At 43.2% G+C, this 17,422-nt stretch overlaps 1 protein-coding gene across 39 annotated transcripts in view; it reads right to left on the bottom strand.

Annotated features, from left to right (window-relative positions):
• Nucleotides 1–17,422, bottom strand: part of cast (calpastatin) — a 174,194-nt gene that overhangs the window by 55,232 nt on the left and 101,540 nt on the right. For 20 of the 39 annotated variants that reach the window (XM_033017345.1, XM_033017344.1, XM_033017346.1 and 17 more), the window contains 11 exons: nt 11,891–11,947; nt 11,042–11,125; nt 10,203–10,286; nt 7,765–7,854; nt 6,252–6,347; nt 5,325–5,372; nt 5,087–5,212; nt 3,620–3,703; nt 3,081–3,137; nt 2,037–2,120; nt 606–689 (listed from right to left, as the gene is read on the bottom strand). In XM_033017345.1, the coding sequence (XP_032873236.1) occupies nt 606–689; nt 2,037–2,120; nt 3,081–3,137; nt 3,620–3,703; nt 5,087–5,212; nt 5,325–5,372; nt 6,252–6,347; nt 7,765–7,854; nt 10,203–10,286; nt 11,042–11,125; nt 11,891–11,947 (894 nt within the window). Of the gene's footprint in view, nt 1–605; nt 690–2,036; nt 2,121–3,080; nt 3,138–3,619; nt 3,704–5,086; nt 5,213–5,324; nt 5,373–6,251; nt 6,348–7,764; nt 7,855–10,202; nt 10,287–11,041; nt 11,126–11,890; nt 11,948–16,306; nt 16,433–17,422 lie in introns of all 39 variants that reach the window. The other 19 variants (XM_033017307.1, XM_033017317.1, XM_033017326.1 and 16 more) reach the window with 17 other exon arrangements.

Genomic DNA, 17,422 nt, shown 5'->3' with positions numbered 1-17,422 from the left:
GCGATGGAGATAGTGAGGTCAAGAAACGGTAGGGAAATGTCAGAAATGGTCCAGGTGTATTTGAGTGCCAGATGGAAGTTAGTGGTGAACTGGATGAAGTCAGTGAGTTGTGTGCGGGTGCAGGAGGTAGCACCAATGCAGTCCTCGAAGTAGTGGAGGTAGAGTTCGGGGATAGGGACACGGTACGTCTCGAACAAGGATTGTTCAACGTACCCGACAAAGAGGCAGGCATAGCTGGGGCCCATGCATGTGCACATAGCTACGCCTTGTATTTGGAGGAAATGGGAGGAGTCAAACAAAAAGTTATTAAGGGTAAGGACCAGCTCCGCTAGGCGGAGGAGAGTATCAGTAGACGGGGATTGGTTGGTTCTCCAGTCGAGGAAGAAACGGTGGGCTTTGAGACCCCCTTGGTGGGGGATGGAGGTGTAGAGTGACTGGAGATTATTTTGCTGCATTAACGGATTGAGATTGTGGGGTAACTAAGGAGTGAATAGAGTTATTAAGTGCTCTGCCATGATATCTGATCCATAATCTGCAAAAGTTTTTTGTACTATGTTATGAACAATTGACACCAGTTTCACAGTTTACTCCTCTTTTCGACTTACCTTTGGACCAGGTAGACTTGCAGAGACTGGGGCAGCTTTTGAAGCTTGCAAAGGTGCCTTTGAAAGAGAATCCTTATCTGGTGCCTTTGAAAGAAAGGAAAGAACATTCTAATTAATATTTATTCATGCTGACTAACAACTTAAAGTTTCCAGAATAATTTCTCCTGTTATTTGATAAGATTTTAAATGTGAATTCTGGCCTGCAGATGGACAGCATTGACATCAAAGGGAAACCAAACCAAGGATGAGTTCTGTGAGCACGTGGGATTTCCTCCAGGTGCCCTGGGTTCAATCCAGCACCCAAACACGTGTGGGTTGGCAAATTAATTGGACATTTTAAATTGCCTCTGGTGCGTAGGTGAGTGAATCTTGGGAGGAGTTTAATGAGAATAAAAATGGGTTTAATGTAAGATTATTCTAAATCGGTGGTTCATGGCCAGTGCGGACTCAGTTCACCAAGGAGCTTGTTTCTTTAGTGTATCTCAGCCTGATTCTACAATTCGAAGAAAAAGTTGCCATAAAGATTGCCCCGTCACAAGAGCTTCGATCGCCCCGAAGTGAGGGCTTCTATCGCCGGCTGCGGGAGCTTCGATCGCCCCGACTGCAGATAATTCGAATGCCCGACTGCGGGAGAATAAAGAGGGAAGAAGATTTTATTGCCTTCCATCACAGTGAGGAATGTGGGGGATCCACTGTGGTGGATGTTTATGTTAACTTGTATGTAGTTGTGTGTGTCGTTGCATTTTTTAGTATGGCTGTATGGTAATTCGAGTTTCACTGTACCTTAACTGGTACACGTGACAATAAACAGATCTTTGAACCTTTGAGATTCACCTTGCAGAATGAAGAGTGAGACATTTTTGCTGATCTGCCAGTCAGGAACATTAGAACACACAAGATAAAGAAAACTTTCTGATGATTTTGAAATGGATCTGAAGACTGATCTCCAAAGACATCCTCAACCCATTTACTCGTGCAATGACACTGACAGCTGCCATTAACAATTCCATGTTGATAAAAGCATTTAGTCACCATTTATAATACTTTAATGCGATAAACAGCACCTCATATTCGGCTTTGGGAGCTTACAACCCAACGGTATAAACATGGAATTCCCTAATTTCACGTAATCTACCCATTGACTGACCCTCCCCCAACTCCCAATACGCTGGGCCCCGTTTCCCTTACTCTGAATGCTCACCCCCCCCCCCCCCCCCCCCCTCCCTGAGCCCTACGGTTTCCTTTTATGCTCCTTTATTTCCCCTCCCTCTTGTCCCATTTTATCCATATCCCGTCGTCGGGCTTTACATTACACTCCTCCTCTTCTTTCCTTGTCTGACACTCATTTGTCTTCTTCTCGCCTTTGTCACTTACTCCACCCATCTGCCAACCACCCCTCCCCCTCACATTTTACTCCTCTTTACGACTTACCGTAGGACCAGGTAGACTTGCAGAGACTGGGGCAGCTTTTGAAGCTTGCAAAGGTGCCTTTGAAAGAGAATCCTTAACTGGTGCCTTTGGAAGAAAGGAAAGAACATTCTAATTAATATTTATTCATGCTGACTAACAACTTAAAGTTTCCAGAATAATTTCTCCTCTATTATTTGATGAGATTTTGAATGTGAATTCTGGCCTGCAGATGGACAGCATTGACATCAAAGGGAAACCAAACCAAGGATGAGAAGTGGATGAGTTCTGTGACCATGTGGGATTTCCTCCAGGTGCCCTGGGTTCAATCCAGCACCCAAACACGTGTGGGTTGGCAAGTTAATTGGACATTTTAAATTGCCTCTGGTGCGTAGGTGAGTGAATCTTGGGAGGAGTTTAATGAGAATAAAAATGGGTTTAATGTAAGATTATTCTAAATGGGTGGTTCATGGCCAGTGCGGACTCAGTTCACCAAGGAGCTTGTTTCTTTAGTGTATCTCAGCCTGATTCTACAATTCGAAGAAAAAGTTGCCATAAAGATTGCCCCGTCACAAGAGCTTCGATCGCCCCGAAGCGAGGGCTTCTATCGCCGCCTGCGGGAGCTTCGATCGCCCCGACTGCAGATAATTCGAATGCCCGACTGCGGGAGAATAAAGAGGGAAGAAGATTTTATTGCCTTCCATCACAGTGAGGAACGTGGGGAATCCACTGTGGTGGATGTTTATGTTAACTTCTATGTAGTTGTGTGTGTCGTTGCATTTTTTAATACGGCTGTATGGTAATTCGAGTTTCACTGTACCTTAACTGGTACACGTGACAATAAACAGATCTTTCAACCTTTGAGATTCACCTTGCAGAATGAAGAGTGAGACATTTTTGCTGATCTGCCAGTCAGGAACATTAGAACACACAAGATAAAGAAAACTTTCTGATGATTTTGAAATGGATCTGAAGACTGATCTCCAAAGACATCCTCAACCCATTTACTCGTGCAATGACACTGACAGCTGCCATATTTTTCACTATTTTTGTTTCTTTTCCACTTACCTTCTTGCTAGTTTGACTTGTAGAAACTGGGGCAGCTTTTGAAGCTTGTAGCGGTGGCTTTACAACAAAAAAAGGAACATTACAATTATTAGTCAGAATTCACATGTTTGTATTAACAATTCCATGTTGATAAAAGCATTTAGTCACCATTTATAATACTTTAATGCGATAAACAGCACCTCATATTCGGTTTTGGGAGCTTACAACCCAACGGTATAAACATGGAATTCCCTAATTTCACGTAATCTACCCATTGACTGACCCTCCCCCAACTCCCAATACGCTGGGCCCCGTTTCCCTTACTCTGAATGCTCACCCCCACCCTCCAATCCTTGAGCCCCACGGTTTCTTTTTATGCTCCTTTATTTCCCCTCCCTCTTGTCCCATTTTATCCATATCCCGTCGTCGGGCTTTACATTACACTCCTCCTCTTCTTTCCTTGTCTGACACTCATTTGTCTTCTTCTCGCCTTTGTCACTTACTCCACCCATCTGCCAACCACCCCTCCCCCTCACATTTTACTCCTCTTTACGACTTACCGTAGGACCAGGTAGACTTGCAGAGACTGGGGCAGCTTTTGAAGCTTGCAAAGGTGCCTTTGAAAGAGAATCCTTAACTGGTGCCTTTGGAAGAAAGGAAAGAACATTCTAATTAATATTTATTCATGCTGACTAACAACTTAAAGTTTCCAGAATAATTTCTCCTCTATTATTTGATGAGATTTTAAATGTGAATTCTGGCCTGCAGATGGACAGCATTGACATCAAAGGGAAACCAAACCAAGGTTGAGAAGTGGATGAGTTCTGTGACCACGTGGGATTTCCTCCAGGTGCCCTGGGTTCAATCCAGCACCCAAACACGTGTGGGTTGGCAAGTTAATTGGACATTTTAAATTGCGTCTGGTGCGTAGGTGAGTGAATCTTGGGAGGAGTTTAATGAGAATAAAAATGGGTTTAATGTAAGATCAGTCTAAATGGGTGGTTCATTGTCAGTGTGGACTCGGTTCACCAAGGAGCTTGTTTCCTTGTTGTATCTCAGCCTGATCCTCCAATTCAAGGAAAAAGTTGCCATAAAGATATTCTTGGTGTAGTGTGACACCTGAGGCAGCCTCAACTATGACCTTGAAACCAGATTCGGATTCTGTCGTTCGTGGTTGGCTAGGTACATACATTTTATGCCTTTGGCTCAATCCAGGCCGGAGGTGAAATGTCATAACATCCTGCCGTAAAAAGGAGCTCACTGGCGTTCTCCAGTCAATGAGGGATGGCTACATTTATTCCATCTTCCTAGATGCTTGCAGGTGAAAACTAAACACAGCATTGCAAGGTTTACTGTCCATTGCATGGGATTGTGGAAACTGATGTTTTTGGAGTCTTTGAAAGGCAGCATGGAAACAGCAGAGGATCACGGATTGATATTCAGAGCTTGCCAGAATAAAGGAGCGGAAGTAAGAAGACAATCACATGGGAGGGTGAAGATACACACAATAAGCTGGAGTAATTCAGCGGGACAGGCAGCATTTCTGAAGAGAAGGAACGGGTCTTGACCCAAAATGGCACTCATTCCTTCTCTCCAGAGATGCTGCCTGTCCCCGCTGAGTTACTCCAGCTTTTTGTGTCTATCTTCGGTTTAAACCAGCATCTGCAGTTCCTTGTGTTTAAGAAGGAACTGCAGATGCTGGAAAATCGAAGGTAGATAAAAGTGCTGGAGAAACTCAGCGGGTGCAGCAGCATCTATGGAGCGAAGGAAATATGCAACATTTCGGGCCAAAACCCTTCTTTAGAAGTCTGAAGAAGGGTTTTGGCCCGTAACGTTGCCCATTTCCTTCGCTCCATAGATGCTGCTGCACCCGCTGAGTTTTTCCAGCACTTTTGTCTATCTGCAGTTCCTTTTTACACATATGGAAGAGCGTATGCCTACAAATAAATAGTAAAGTGAATAAGCTGGGTGCGGTCTTAAGCAGCCGGAAAAGGATCATGTTTCAGTTTAAAAGATAGGAGTCATACCTGCTGCTTTAGAGAGGGCGGCACTGCAGAGTGTGAAACTGCAGCTGAGCATTTTGGAATTGTTGCTGGAAGGCTAGGGACAAGGTCTGCTGACAGAGACTCGAGTACATCAGCATCTGTCATAGTCTGCGACAACAATCAATGAATGCAATTAAAATACAGAACTGAATGCCAAGGAACATTGCAACGAGTAAACATTTTCAATAACAAGGATATCTCCTCATTACGTTCCATTTACCTTTGGCTTTACAGCTGGATCAGCAGAGGAAGGCAGTTGTCCTTTGCCCTGTCGAAAGAACAAAAAACATCAGTCTTTTCTTACAGGAATTATTTAAAATTGAAACTAAGACTAAATTAATTAAACTCAACACAGGAGGATGTTGCCAGGACTAGAGGGTCTGAGCTGTAGGCAAGGGTTGAGTAGGCTGTGACTCTATTCCCTGGAGCGCAGGAGGATGAGGGGTGATCGTAAAGCGTGATAGGAATAGATCAGGTAGATGCACAGAATCTCTTGCCCAGAGTAGGTGCATCGAGGACTCAGAGGACATAGGTTTAGGGTGAAGGGGAAAAGATGTAATAGGAATCTGAGGGTTATGTTTTTTGCACACAGGGTGGTGGGTGTATTGAACAAGCTGCCAGAGGAGGTAGTTGAGGTAGGGGCTATCTCAACATCTAAGAAGCAGTTCGACAGGTACATGGAGAGGATAGGTTTGGAGGGATATGGACCAAATGCTGGTTGGTGGGATGAATGTAGCTGGGACATGTTGGCCGGTGTGGGCAAGTTGGGTCAAAGTGCCCATTTCCACACTGTATTGCTCTATGACAAATATATCATGTAATCCTGAATCTGAAAACACATTAATGTATAATGTTAATATCAACTACATTATATCAAAGTTAATTGAAAAGGTGTTTTAGAGCAAATAACTGAATGAATCAATGGTAGAAACTGAATATAAATTATTCAGCAACTTCTTTGTTTATAGTTTTCTATCAAATCCTTGATCTGTACATTAGTATTATTTCCATAATAGCAAATAAATTATATTTGTTTCCCATTGGATAATTTAAGAATCTTCCCCAGGTAGTCCATGCATGCATAGATTTGGAAAGTTCAAACACTAAAAAATCCTATTGACTTTGTCAAAGCGATCACAGGACCAACCTTTGGATCAGGCTGCTCCTTAAATCTGTACTCAGGTGGTATTGTTTCATCTCGATCTCCCATTCGTTCAATCAGCTTCTTAGTTGTGTCTGGTTCCTAAAAAATCGAGAATAAATATTTGACCAACATTGATGATGTACTGTGTTTTAAAGTGATTCTTGGAATTCAATGATGAAGCCGGCAATAGCAAATTGGCAAGGAACTGAAGAAGCTGGGGATAAAGAATATTAATAATCGAGAGTTCATTCACTAGGCCTTGCAGCATTACTACTTCTCTTTCCTACAAAGTGCAGCTTGACCTCAAAAATATTTAACTATGGTAAGAACATGCTCATATGCATTGATGCACTTCTCAAGACATAGTCAAATTTGAACTTTTGTTTACGTTCATGTGTCTTCATAGATACATAGATACATAGAAAATAGGTGCAGGAGTAGGCCATTCGGCCCTTCGAGCTTGCACCGCCATTCTATATGATCATGGCTGATCATCCAACTCAGTATCCCATCCCTGCCTTCTCTCCATACTCCCTGATCCCTTTAGTCACAAGGGCCACATCTAACTCCCTCTTAAATATATCCAATGAACTGGCCTCAACTAATTTCTGTGGCAGAGAGTTCCACAGATTCACCACTCTCTTTATGAAAAATGTTTTCCTCATCTCGGTCTTAAAGGATTTCCCCCTTATCCTTAAGCTGTGACCCCCTTGTCCTGGACTTCCCCAACATCGGGAACAATCTTCCTGCATCTAGCCTGTCCAACCCCTTAAGAATTTTGTAAGTTTCTATAAGATCCCCCCTCAATCTCCTAAATTCTAGCGAGTACAAGCCGAGTCTATCCAGTCTTTCTTCATATTAAAGCCCTGACATCCCATGTGACACCCTTCGCTTAAAATGTCTCACCAGATATTTGGTCCTAATCCTAATATTTCATTCAATGAATCAATATTAAACATTGTTTGCTGACACTTTGGTGCACATTCTCATAATAAAAATGTGCCCTTTATTGAAACGTTATTGCTGATCGGCTTGGGAAAGGCTATGTTATCAAAGACATGAGTGGATGGATTTTCACTTTTCATCAAAAAAAACAGCACGTTGTATGATGCAATGACAAGAATCATTTTCAAAGACAGCAGATTACAAGCATATGGTGCAACACAAACGTAGAAATGATCTGTTTCAGGATTGGGTGAATGGTGGTCAAGAATAATAAATAGCTATCTCTCCTTTATTCTTCTGCTTTCTACCGCTTCTTCTTTTCTCTCTATTTTTTTTCTTATCTCCTTTCCTTTTTCTCACTTTCCAGTATCACACACCTCTCTATTTCTTTTCTATTCTCTTTCTGTCTCCTTTTTACTGTTAAAATAAAAAAATAAAAAAACAAGAAGCTGTACATGAAATGTAACATCAATATATACTAGGTATCTACGGTACTATATTATTGTACTTACTCTAATAAAAAAAAAAATTTGAATAAAAAAAAAGATCTGGAAACTAATGAGATTTATACCTTGACTGGAGGACCAGTGTACTTGGGTGCTGAATCGTCTGGTGCTTCTGATGGAAGAGTTTGTGCAAGCAGGTCAAATGCGTCATTGTCCTTTCAAAGCAAAAGATATATATTTTAGTTCACGGAAAGCTTCAACCTACGTGTCGGTGGAAAACATAAGCAACAATTTGGATTGTTACAACTTTTCTTGTAAAATGTATATTTTTATTTCTGTTAACAAATTTAAACATAGCCTGACAGAGTGGAATAAGTGACGGTGAAAAACCCACAAAAAAATGTGATTCCTCAGCTTTTGCTCTCTGGAAGGTTCCCTCAACACTGGTCCATGAAGAGCAAGAATGATGAATGTAGCCTCCACACTGACTGGTCAATATAAAACCTGCTTTTGTGAACTAGTTAATTTGCACATATCAGGATGCACTACCTGGACAAAGGTTGGAAGTGTTTGACAATTTTTAGAGTGAAAGAAAATACAATTTTTGGTCAAGGCCTTCACGGGTGGAAGTAATCTGGAAGAAAGTGCTGGGTTTACAAAAAAGGCACAACATGTTGGAGTAACTCAGTGGGTCAGGCAGCATTTCTAGAGAATATGGATGGGTGACATTTCGGATCGGGACCCTTCTTCAGATGGTCCCGAATCGGAACGTCACCATCCATGTTCTCCAGAGATGCTGCCTGACCCGCTGAGTTACTCCAACACCTGGTGTCTTTTTTTTGTAAACACAGCATCTGCAGTTCCTTATTTCTACAAGTATTCTGGAAGAATGGGTTTAGATCCAACCACATCAACATGGCTGCCTCACCAACAGTCTATCTTGTCCCTTCCTTCTTTGTTGTTTTTTAGTATGTGTTAAATGTATGTTTTAGTGTTATTTTGCTTGTTTTATGTGGGGGGTGGGGGTTGGTACTTGGAGATTAAACTCTTACCTCGATGGAGATGCAAATTTTTTCCGTATCGTATCTCCGTCCACACTGCGGCCTACCATAGTGGTGTTGGCGGCCTCGGCTGGAGACCGACTTCGGGAGCTCTAACCACGGGAGTCTGCGGACTTAACATCGTGAAGCTTGCGATTCCTGTCAGGGATTGACCCTTGAGCTTCAACCGCGGGATCCTGCGGACTTTAACATAGTGGAGCTTGCGGTCTCTGGTTGGAGACCTACTTCGGGAGCTCCAAGCTGCAGGAGCTTCGACCGGCCCAACGCAGGAGTGTCAATCGCCCCGTCACAGGAGCTTCGATTGCTCCGAAGTGAGGGCTTCGATCCCCGGCTGCGGGAGCTTCGGCGCCCCGACTGCTGATAGTTTGAATGCCCGACCGTGGGAGAATAAAGAGGGAAGAAGATTTTATTGCCTTCCATCACAGTGAAGAATGTGGGGAATCCACTGTGGTGGATGTTTATGTTAACTTGTTTGTAGTTGTGTGTGTCGTTGTTTTTTTTAGTATAGCTGTATGGTAATTCGAGTTTCACTGTACCGTAACTGGTACACATGACAATAAACAGATCTTTGAGATTCACCAGGAAGGCAGATTACTATCTAAATGGCATCAAGTTGGGAAAAGGGGAAGTACAACGGGATCTGGGGTTCCTTGTACATCAGTCTATGGCAGTAAGCATGCAGGTACAGCAGGCAGTGAAGAAAGCGAATGGCATGTTGGCCTTTAAAACAAGAGGAATCGAATATAGGAACATAGAGGTCCTTCTGCAGTTGTACAGAGCCCTAGTGAGACCACACCTGGAGTATTGTGTGCTGTTTTGGTCCCCTAATTTGAGGAAGGACATTATTGCTATTGAGGGAGTGCAGCATAGGTTTACAAGGTTAATTCTCGGGATGGCGGAACTGTCATATACTGAGAGAATGGAGCAGCTGGGATTGTACACTCTGGAGTTTAGAAGGATGAGAGGGCATCTCACTGAAACATATAAAATTGTTAAGGGTTTGGACACGCTAGAGGCAGGAAACATGTTCCCGATGTTGGGGGAGTCCCGAGCCAGGGGCAACCGTTTATGAATAAGGAGTAAGCCATTTAGAACGGAGACGAGGAAACACGTTTTCTCACAGAGAGTTGTGAGGCTGTGGAATTCTCTGCCTCAGAGGGCGGTGGAGGCAGGTTCTCTGGATGCTTTCAAGAGAGAGCTAGATAGGGCTCTTAAAAATAGCAGAGTCAGGGGATATGGGGAGAAGGCAGGAACGGGGTACTGATTGGGGATGATCAGCCATGATCACATTGAATGGCGGTGCTGGCTCGAAGGGCCAAATGGCCTACTCCTGCACCTATTGTCTATTAACGGATAAATTTGAGATTGTGGGGTAACTAAGGAGTGAATAGAGTTATTAAGTGCTCTTCCATGATATCTGATCCATAATCTGCAAAGGTTTTTTGTACTATGTTATGAACAATTGACACCAGTTTCACATTTTACTCCTCTTTTCGACTTACCTTTGGACCAGGTAGACTTGCAGAGACTGGGGCAGCTTTCGAAGCTTGCAAAGGTGCCTTTGAAAGAGAATCCTTATCTGGTGCCTTTGGAAGAAAGGAAAGAACATTCTAATTAATATTTATTCATGCTGACTAACAATGAAATGCTGGAGTAACGGGCCAGGCAGCATCTCTGGAGAGAAGGAATGGGAGGAACAGCTTCTTCCCAACAGTCCATCTACCATTTACCAGGCTTTGTCCCAAACCAACCTCTCTTTTCCGACTTTCTTCCCTCTACTCATCATTCTGAAGGATGTTCCAGATTCAGGATGTCACCTGTCCATTTCCCTCCACAGACACTGCCTGACCTTGCTGAGTTCCATTAGCACTTTTGTTTTTGCTCTGACCAATCTTTGCAGCACGAGTAGAGATAAGAAGAAAGGAAGTAGAGTAGAGATAAGAAGATAAGAGAGCACTCCAGGGAGTGGTAAAAACAGCAGCGAGAATCACCGGCTGCCCACTGCCCTCTCTGGAGGATATTGCCACCTCACGCTAGCTCAGCAGAGCCACCATCAATCATCAAAGACTCGACACACCCCGGTCCACCTTTTTGAACTGGTGCCCTCTGGCAGGCGTTACAGGTCAGCCAAAACACGCACCTCCAGACTCAGACAGTTTCTTCCCCAAAGCAATCTTCACAATCAACATGAAAAAATACTGAGTATAATTCATGCTGCACTCTTCCATGCTGCTACCCACCTTATACTTTTACTATCACCATGTACAGTACTGATTATTTTTTGTACTATGTTATGAACAATTGACACCAGTTTCACATTTTACTCCTCTTTTCGACTTACCTTTGGACCAGGTAGACTTGCAGAGACTGGGGCAGCTTTTGAAGCTTGCAAAGGTGCCTTTGAAAGAGAATCCTTATCTGGTGCCTTTGGAAGAAAGGAAAGAACATTCTAATTAATATTTATTCATGCTGACTAACAACTTAAAGTTTCCAAATAATTTCTCCTAGTATTTGATAAGATTTTAAATGTGAATTCTGGCCTGCAGATGGACAGCGTTGATATCAAAGGGAAACCAAACCAAGGTTGAGAAATGGATGAGTTCTGTGACCACGTGGGATTTCCTCCAGGTGCCCTGGGTTCAATCCAGCACCCAAACATGGGGGGATTGACAAGTTAATTGGACATTTTAAATTGCCTCTGGCGCTTAGGTGAGTGAATCTTGGGAGGAGTTTAATGAGAATAAAAATGGGTTTAATGTAAGATTAGTCTAAATGGGTGGTTCATTGTCAGTGCGGACTCGGTTCACCAAGGAGCTTGTTCCCTTGTTGTATCTCAGCCTGATTCTACAATTAGAGGAAAAAGTTGCCATGAAGATTTGCCATCACAGGAGCTTCGATCGCCCCGAAGTGAGGGCTTCGATCACAGGCTGCGGGAGCTTCGATTGCCCCGACTTCTGATAATTCGAATGCCCAACCGCGGGAGAATAAAGAGGGAAGAAGATTTTATTGCCTTCCATCACAGTGAGGAAGGTAGGGAATCCACTGTGGTGGATGTTTATGTTAACTTGTATGTAGTTGTGTGTGTCGTTGCTTTTTTTTTTAGTATGGGTGTATGGTAATTCGAGTTTCACTGTACCTTACCTGGTACACGGGACAATAAACAGATCTTTGAACCTATTTTTCCACTTACCTTCTTGCCAGTTTGAGTTGAAGAAACTGGGGCAGCTTTTGAAGCTTGTAGCTGTGGCTTTTCAACAATAAAAAAAGGAACATTACAATTATTAGTCAGAATTCATATGTTTGTATTAACAATTCCAGGTTGATAAAAGCATTTTAGTCACCATTTATAAGACTTTAATGTGATAAACAGCACTTCATATTTAGCTTTGGGAGCTTACAACCCAACGGAATAAACATGGAATTCCTAATTTCAAGTAATCTACCCACTGACTGACCCTACCCCATCTCCCACCATTCTGGGTCCCGTTTCCCCTTCTCTGAATGCTCACCCACGACCCCCCCACTCCCATCCCTGAGCCCCACGGTTTCCTTTTACACTACTTTATTTTCCCTCCCTCTTGTCCCCTTTTATCCAAATCAAGTCAAGTCAAGTTTATTCGTCACATACACATACGAGATGTGCAGTAAAATGAAAAGTGGCAATGCTCGCGGACTTTGTGCAAAAAGACAAACAAACAAACCACCAAACAAACTACAAGCATATCCCGTCCTCGGGCTTTACATTACACTCCTCCTCTTCTTTCCTTATCTGACACTCATTTGGCTTTCATGTCGCCTTTGTCACTTACTCCACCCATCTGCCAACCACCCCTCCCCCTCTCACCTGTATCCATCTGGCATTTATAGACACAAAATGCTGGAGTAACGGGCCAGGCAGCATCTCTGGAGAGAAGGAATGGGAGGAACAGCTTCTTCCCAACAGTCCATCTACCATTTGCCAGGCTTTGTCCCAACCCCACCTCCCTTTTCCAGCTTTCTTCCCTCTACTCATCATTCTGAAGGATGTTCCAGATTCAGGATGTCACCTGTCCATTTCCCTCCACAGACACTGCCTGACCTTGCTGAGTTCCATTAGCACTTTTGTTTTTGCTCTGACCAATCTTTGCAGTATGAGTAGAGATAAGAAGAAAGGAAGTAGAGTAGAGATAAGAAGATAAGAGAGCGCTCCAGGGAGTGGTAAAAACAGCAGCGAGAATCACCGGCTGCCCACTGCCCTCTCTGGAGGATATTGCCACCTCACGCTAGCTCAGCAGAGCCACCATCAATCATCAAAGACTCGACACACCGCGGTCACCACCTTTTTGAACTGGTGCCCTCTGGCAGGCGTTACAGGTCAGCCAAAACACGCACCTCCAGACTCAGACAGTTTCTTCCCCAAAGCAATCTTCACAATCAACATGAAAAAACACTGTGTATAATTCATGCTGCACTCTTCCATGCTGCTACCCACCTTATACTTTTACTATCACCATGTACAGTACTGATTATTTATTTTAATTTCAATACCTAGTTTTTAACATTGTTTTTAAATTGTGTCCTGTGTTTTTATGTATGTATACTATGCACCAATGGAGTGGCAACAACAATTTCGTTGTATGCAGTGCTTACAACGACAAATAAAGGCATTTCATTTCTTTTTTTTTCATTTCAAGTTACTGAGCTAAGCTCAGTTAAAAGTTACTAAGTTAGTGAGCTGGTTGTTTGAAGGTACAACTAATGGTGGAGAAATAAAAACTGAGATTCCATAAGAGACAAGTAACGGAGGAACATTAATATCTGTGAGGGTCCAATGGCTGGGCAGATTATAGGGATGGAGAGAATCGAGAATATGGTGAAATCTGAAAACCAGGAACAGATGTTAAAAATAATGAAATGGTGGACTGGTCAATATAGATCAGTGAGCACAGAGGTAATTGTCTAAATGGAATAGTAGTTTGGGATATGTTAATGAGGGCTGAAGATTAATTCTGCCCCTCAGAGTGATGCTGATATTTAGAGCAACAAAATGATAGATGAGGGTTTCACGAGGCAGGGGTTGGAGCTAGGGAAGGATACAAACCTGGAAGAATGAATCTTCATTAGAGAACAGATCAGGTGAATCAAATTTGCATAACATCTTACTCAGCCTCAGACCGTTGCCAGGGAGAGCAATTGAATCGATAACTAGGCATTAGCATTTGTGATGGAAACTGGAAAAGCATTGCCATTATCTTCAATATTCAGTTTGATCAATTTTCCGCTCATCTAGTACTGACCACTGCCATCGGGAAGAAGGTACAGGAGCCTGAAAACTGTAACGTCCAGGTTCAGGAACAGCTTCTTCCCTACAGCCATTAGGCTTTTAAAAACAACAGCCTCAAATAAGCTCCGAATTATATATACTGTGTGTGTGTGTGTGTGTGTGTGTGTGTGTGTGTGTGTGTGTGTGTGTGTGTGTGTGTGTGTGTGTGTGTGTGGGTGTGTGGGTGTGTGTGTGTGTGTGTGTGTGTGTGTATGTAAACACACTGAACTTTTTTTTCTCGCTTATTATATTGTTTACAGTGTACTATGTTTACATATTCTGTTGTGCTGCTGCAAGTAAGAATTTCATGGTTCTATCTGGGACATATGACAATAGAAAACTCTTGACTCTTGATGAAGCAATACAGATAACTGAAGCATTAGGACATGCAGTGACAAGAAAGAAAAGAATGACATCAACATTATGGAGAAACTCCCATGTTTTTAAATGCTACTGCAATGGGACAATTTATAGTCAGAACTAGGAAGCACCCGAGATTGGATACTTCATGTGAACCCAGAGGTGCAGGAAATTAAGACATTCTCTGCCAATGATGGTAAAATGAAGCAATATTTTGCCATGATAAGTAAAAGTGAATTCAGGCCAATACAGTGCCCTCCATAATGTTTGGGACAAAGACACATCATTTATTTATTTGCCTCTGTACTCCACATTTTGAGATTTGTAATAGAAAAAAATCATGTCTGGTTAAAGTGCACATTGTTAGATTTTAATAAAGGCCATTTTTATACATTTTGGTTTCACCGTATAGAAATTACAGCAGTGTTTATACATAGTCCCCCCATTTCAGGGCACCATAATGTTTAGGACACAGCAATGTCATGTAAATGAAAGTAGACATGTTTAGTATTTTGTTGCATATCCTTTGCATGCAATGACTGCTTGACGTCTGCGATTCATGGACATCAGCAGTTGCTGGGTGTCTTCTCTGGTGATGCTCTGCCAGGCCTGTATTGCAGTCATCTTTAGCTTATGCTTGTTTTGGGGGCTAGTCCCCTTCAGTTTTCTCTTCAGCATATAAAAGGCATGCTCAATTGGGTTCAGATCGGGTGAATGACTTGGCCACTAAGGAATTCACAATTTTTTAGCTTTGAAAAACTCCTTTGTTGTTTTAGCACTATGTTTGGGATCATTGTCTTGCTGTAGAATGAACCACGACCAATGAGTTTTGAGGCATTTGTTTGAACTAGAGCAGATAGTATGTGTCTATACACTTCAGAATTCATTATGATACTACCATCAGCAGGTGTATCATCAATGAAGATAAGTGAGGTAGTACCTTCAGCAGCCATACATGCCCAGGCCGTAACACCCCCACCACTGTGTTTCACAGATGAGGTGGTATGCTTTGGATCTTGGGCAGTTCCTTCTCTCCTCCATACTTTGCTCTTGCCTTCACTCTGATATAAGTTAATCTTTGTCTCATCCGTCCTCAAGACCTTTTTCCAGAACTGTGGTTGCTCTTTTAAGTACTTCTTGGCAAACTGTAACCTGGCCATCCTATTTTTGCGACTAACCAGTGGTTTGCATCTTGCAGTGTAGCCTCTGTATTTCTGTCCATGAAGTCTTCTGCGGACAGTGGTCATTGACAAATCCACACCTGACTCCTGAAGAGTGTTTCTGATGTCAGACAGGTGTTTGGGGATTTTTTATTATAGAGAGAATTCTTCTGTCATCAGCTGTGAAGGTCTTCCTTGGCCTGCCAGTCCCTTTGCGATTAGTAAGCTCACCAGTGCTCTCTTTCTTCTTAATGATGTTCCAAACAGTTGATTTTGGTAAGCCTAACGTTTGGCTGATGTCTCTAACAGTTTTATTCTTGTTTCTCAGTCTCATCATGGCTTCTTTGACTTTCATTTGCACAACTTTGGTCCTCATGTTGATAAACAGCAATAAAAGTTTCCCGAGGTGATGGAAAGACTGGAGGAAAGTCTACCTGCATTAAGGAGGCATTTAAACACACATGAGCAATCACAAACACCTGTGAAGCCATGTGTCCCAAGCATTGTGGTGCCCTGAAATGGGAGGACTATGTATAAACACAGCTGTGAATTCTATATGGTGAAACCAAAATGTATAAAATGGCCTTTAATAACATCTGACAATGTGCACTTTAACCACGTGATTTTTTTCTACTTCAAATTTCAGATTGTGGAGTAGAGAGGCAAATAAATAACTTATGGGTCTTTGTCCCAAACATTATGGAGGGCACTGTAGGGCCAACAAGCTGTGTGACATAGGTGAGGCTTATACCTTCAGTCGCCAACATTAAGATAGGAGTCATACCTGCTGCTTTGGAGAGGGTGGCTCTGCAAATTGGGGAATTGCAGCAGAACATTTTGAAATTGTTGCTGGAGGGCTCTGGGCAAAGTCTGCTGACAGAGACTCAAGGACATCACCCTCTGTCATAATCTGTGTCAACAGCAAAAAAATGCAGTTAAAACACCTCGAAAGATATTTCTTTAACACAGCCCCAAAGGACATGAAATCATTAGTTCAAATGCAAACTTTCAGAAATCATTGGCAATAATTTCCATAATATCTTTCCCTCCCTCAAGGTTCTCACACTAATAATGCCCCTGTCCCACTTAGGAAACCTGAACGGAAACCTCTAGTGACCTTGCGCCCCACCCAAGGTTTCCGTGAGTCGCCAGAGGTTTTGGTCACTCGCCTGGAAAGCCTCGACCGAAGCGTGAGCTGCATCTACTGACCAAAGATCCTATAGGATCTTTGCTACCGACCGCACACATACACACACACTCACACACACTCACACACATCGCGAAGGTGGGGGCCAGGGACAGCGGAGGAGCGCTGTCTGCGCGATGAAGAGGAAGGTAAACGGCTGCCACAGAGCACGGTAAGTCCTTTAGAGAGCGCGGGAGGGAGGGAGAGAAGAGGAAAGAAGGGGAGAAGGGGAGGAGAAGGGGAGGAGAAGGGGAAGAGAAGGGGAGGAGAAGGGGAAGAGAAGGGGAAGAGAAGGGGAAGAGAAGGGAAGAGAAGGGGAAGAGAAGGGGAAGGAAGGGAAGAGGAAGAGAAGGGGGAAGAGAAGGGGAAGAGAAGGGGAAGAGAAGTGGGAAGAGAAGGGGAAGAGAAGGGGAGAGAAGGGGAAGAGAAGGGGAGGAAGGGGAAGAGATGGGGAAGAGAAGGGGAAGAGAAGGGGAAGAGAAGGGGAAGAGAAGGGGAAGGAAGGGAAGAGAGGGGAGAGAAGGGGAGAAGGGGAAGAGAAGGGGAAGAGAAGGGGAGAGAAGGGGAGAGAAGGGGAGAGAAGGGGGGGGAGAGAAGGAGTGGGGACAGTTTTAAGAAGTTTAATAAAGTTAGTGGGCATTTTACCTTCCGGCAGATCTTCTAGGTCCTGATAACCAAAGATCCTACAGGATCTTTGTAAAAAACTCCAATGAG

This window comes from Amblyraja radiata, chromosome 3 (assembly GCF_010909765.2).
Source record: "Amblyraja radiata isolate CabotCenter1 chromosome 3, sAmbRad1.1.pri, whole genome shotgun sequence".
Classification (NCBI taxonomy): Eukaryota; Metazoa; Chordata; class Chondrichthyes; order Rajiformes; family Rajidae; genus Amblyraja; species Amblyraja radiata.
This window is presented reverse-complemented; position numbering and strand designations above follow the sequence as displayed.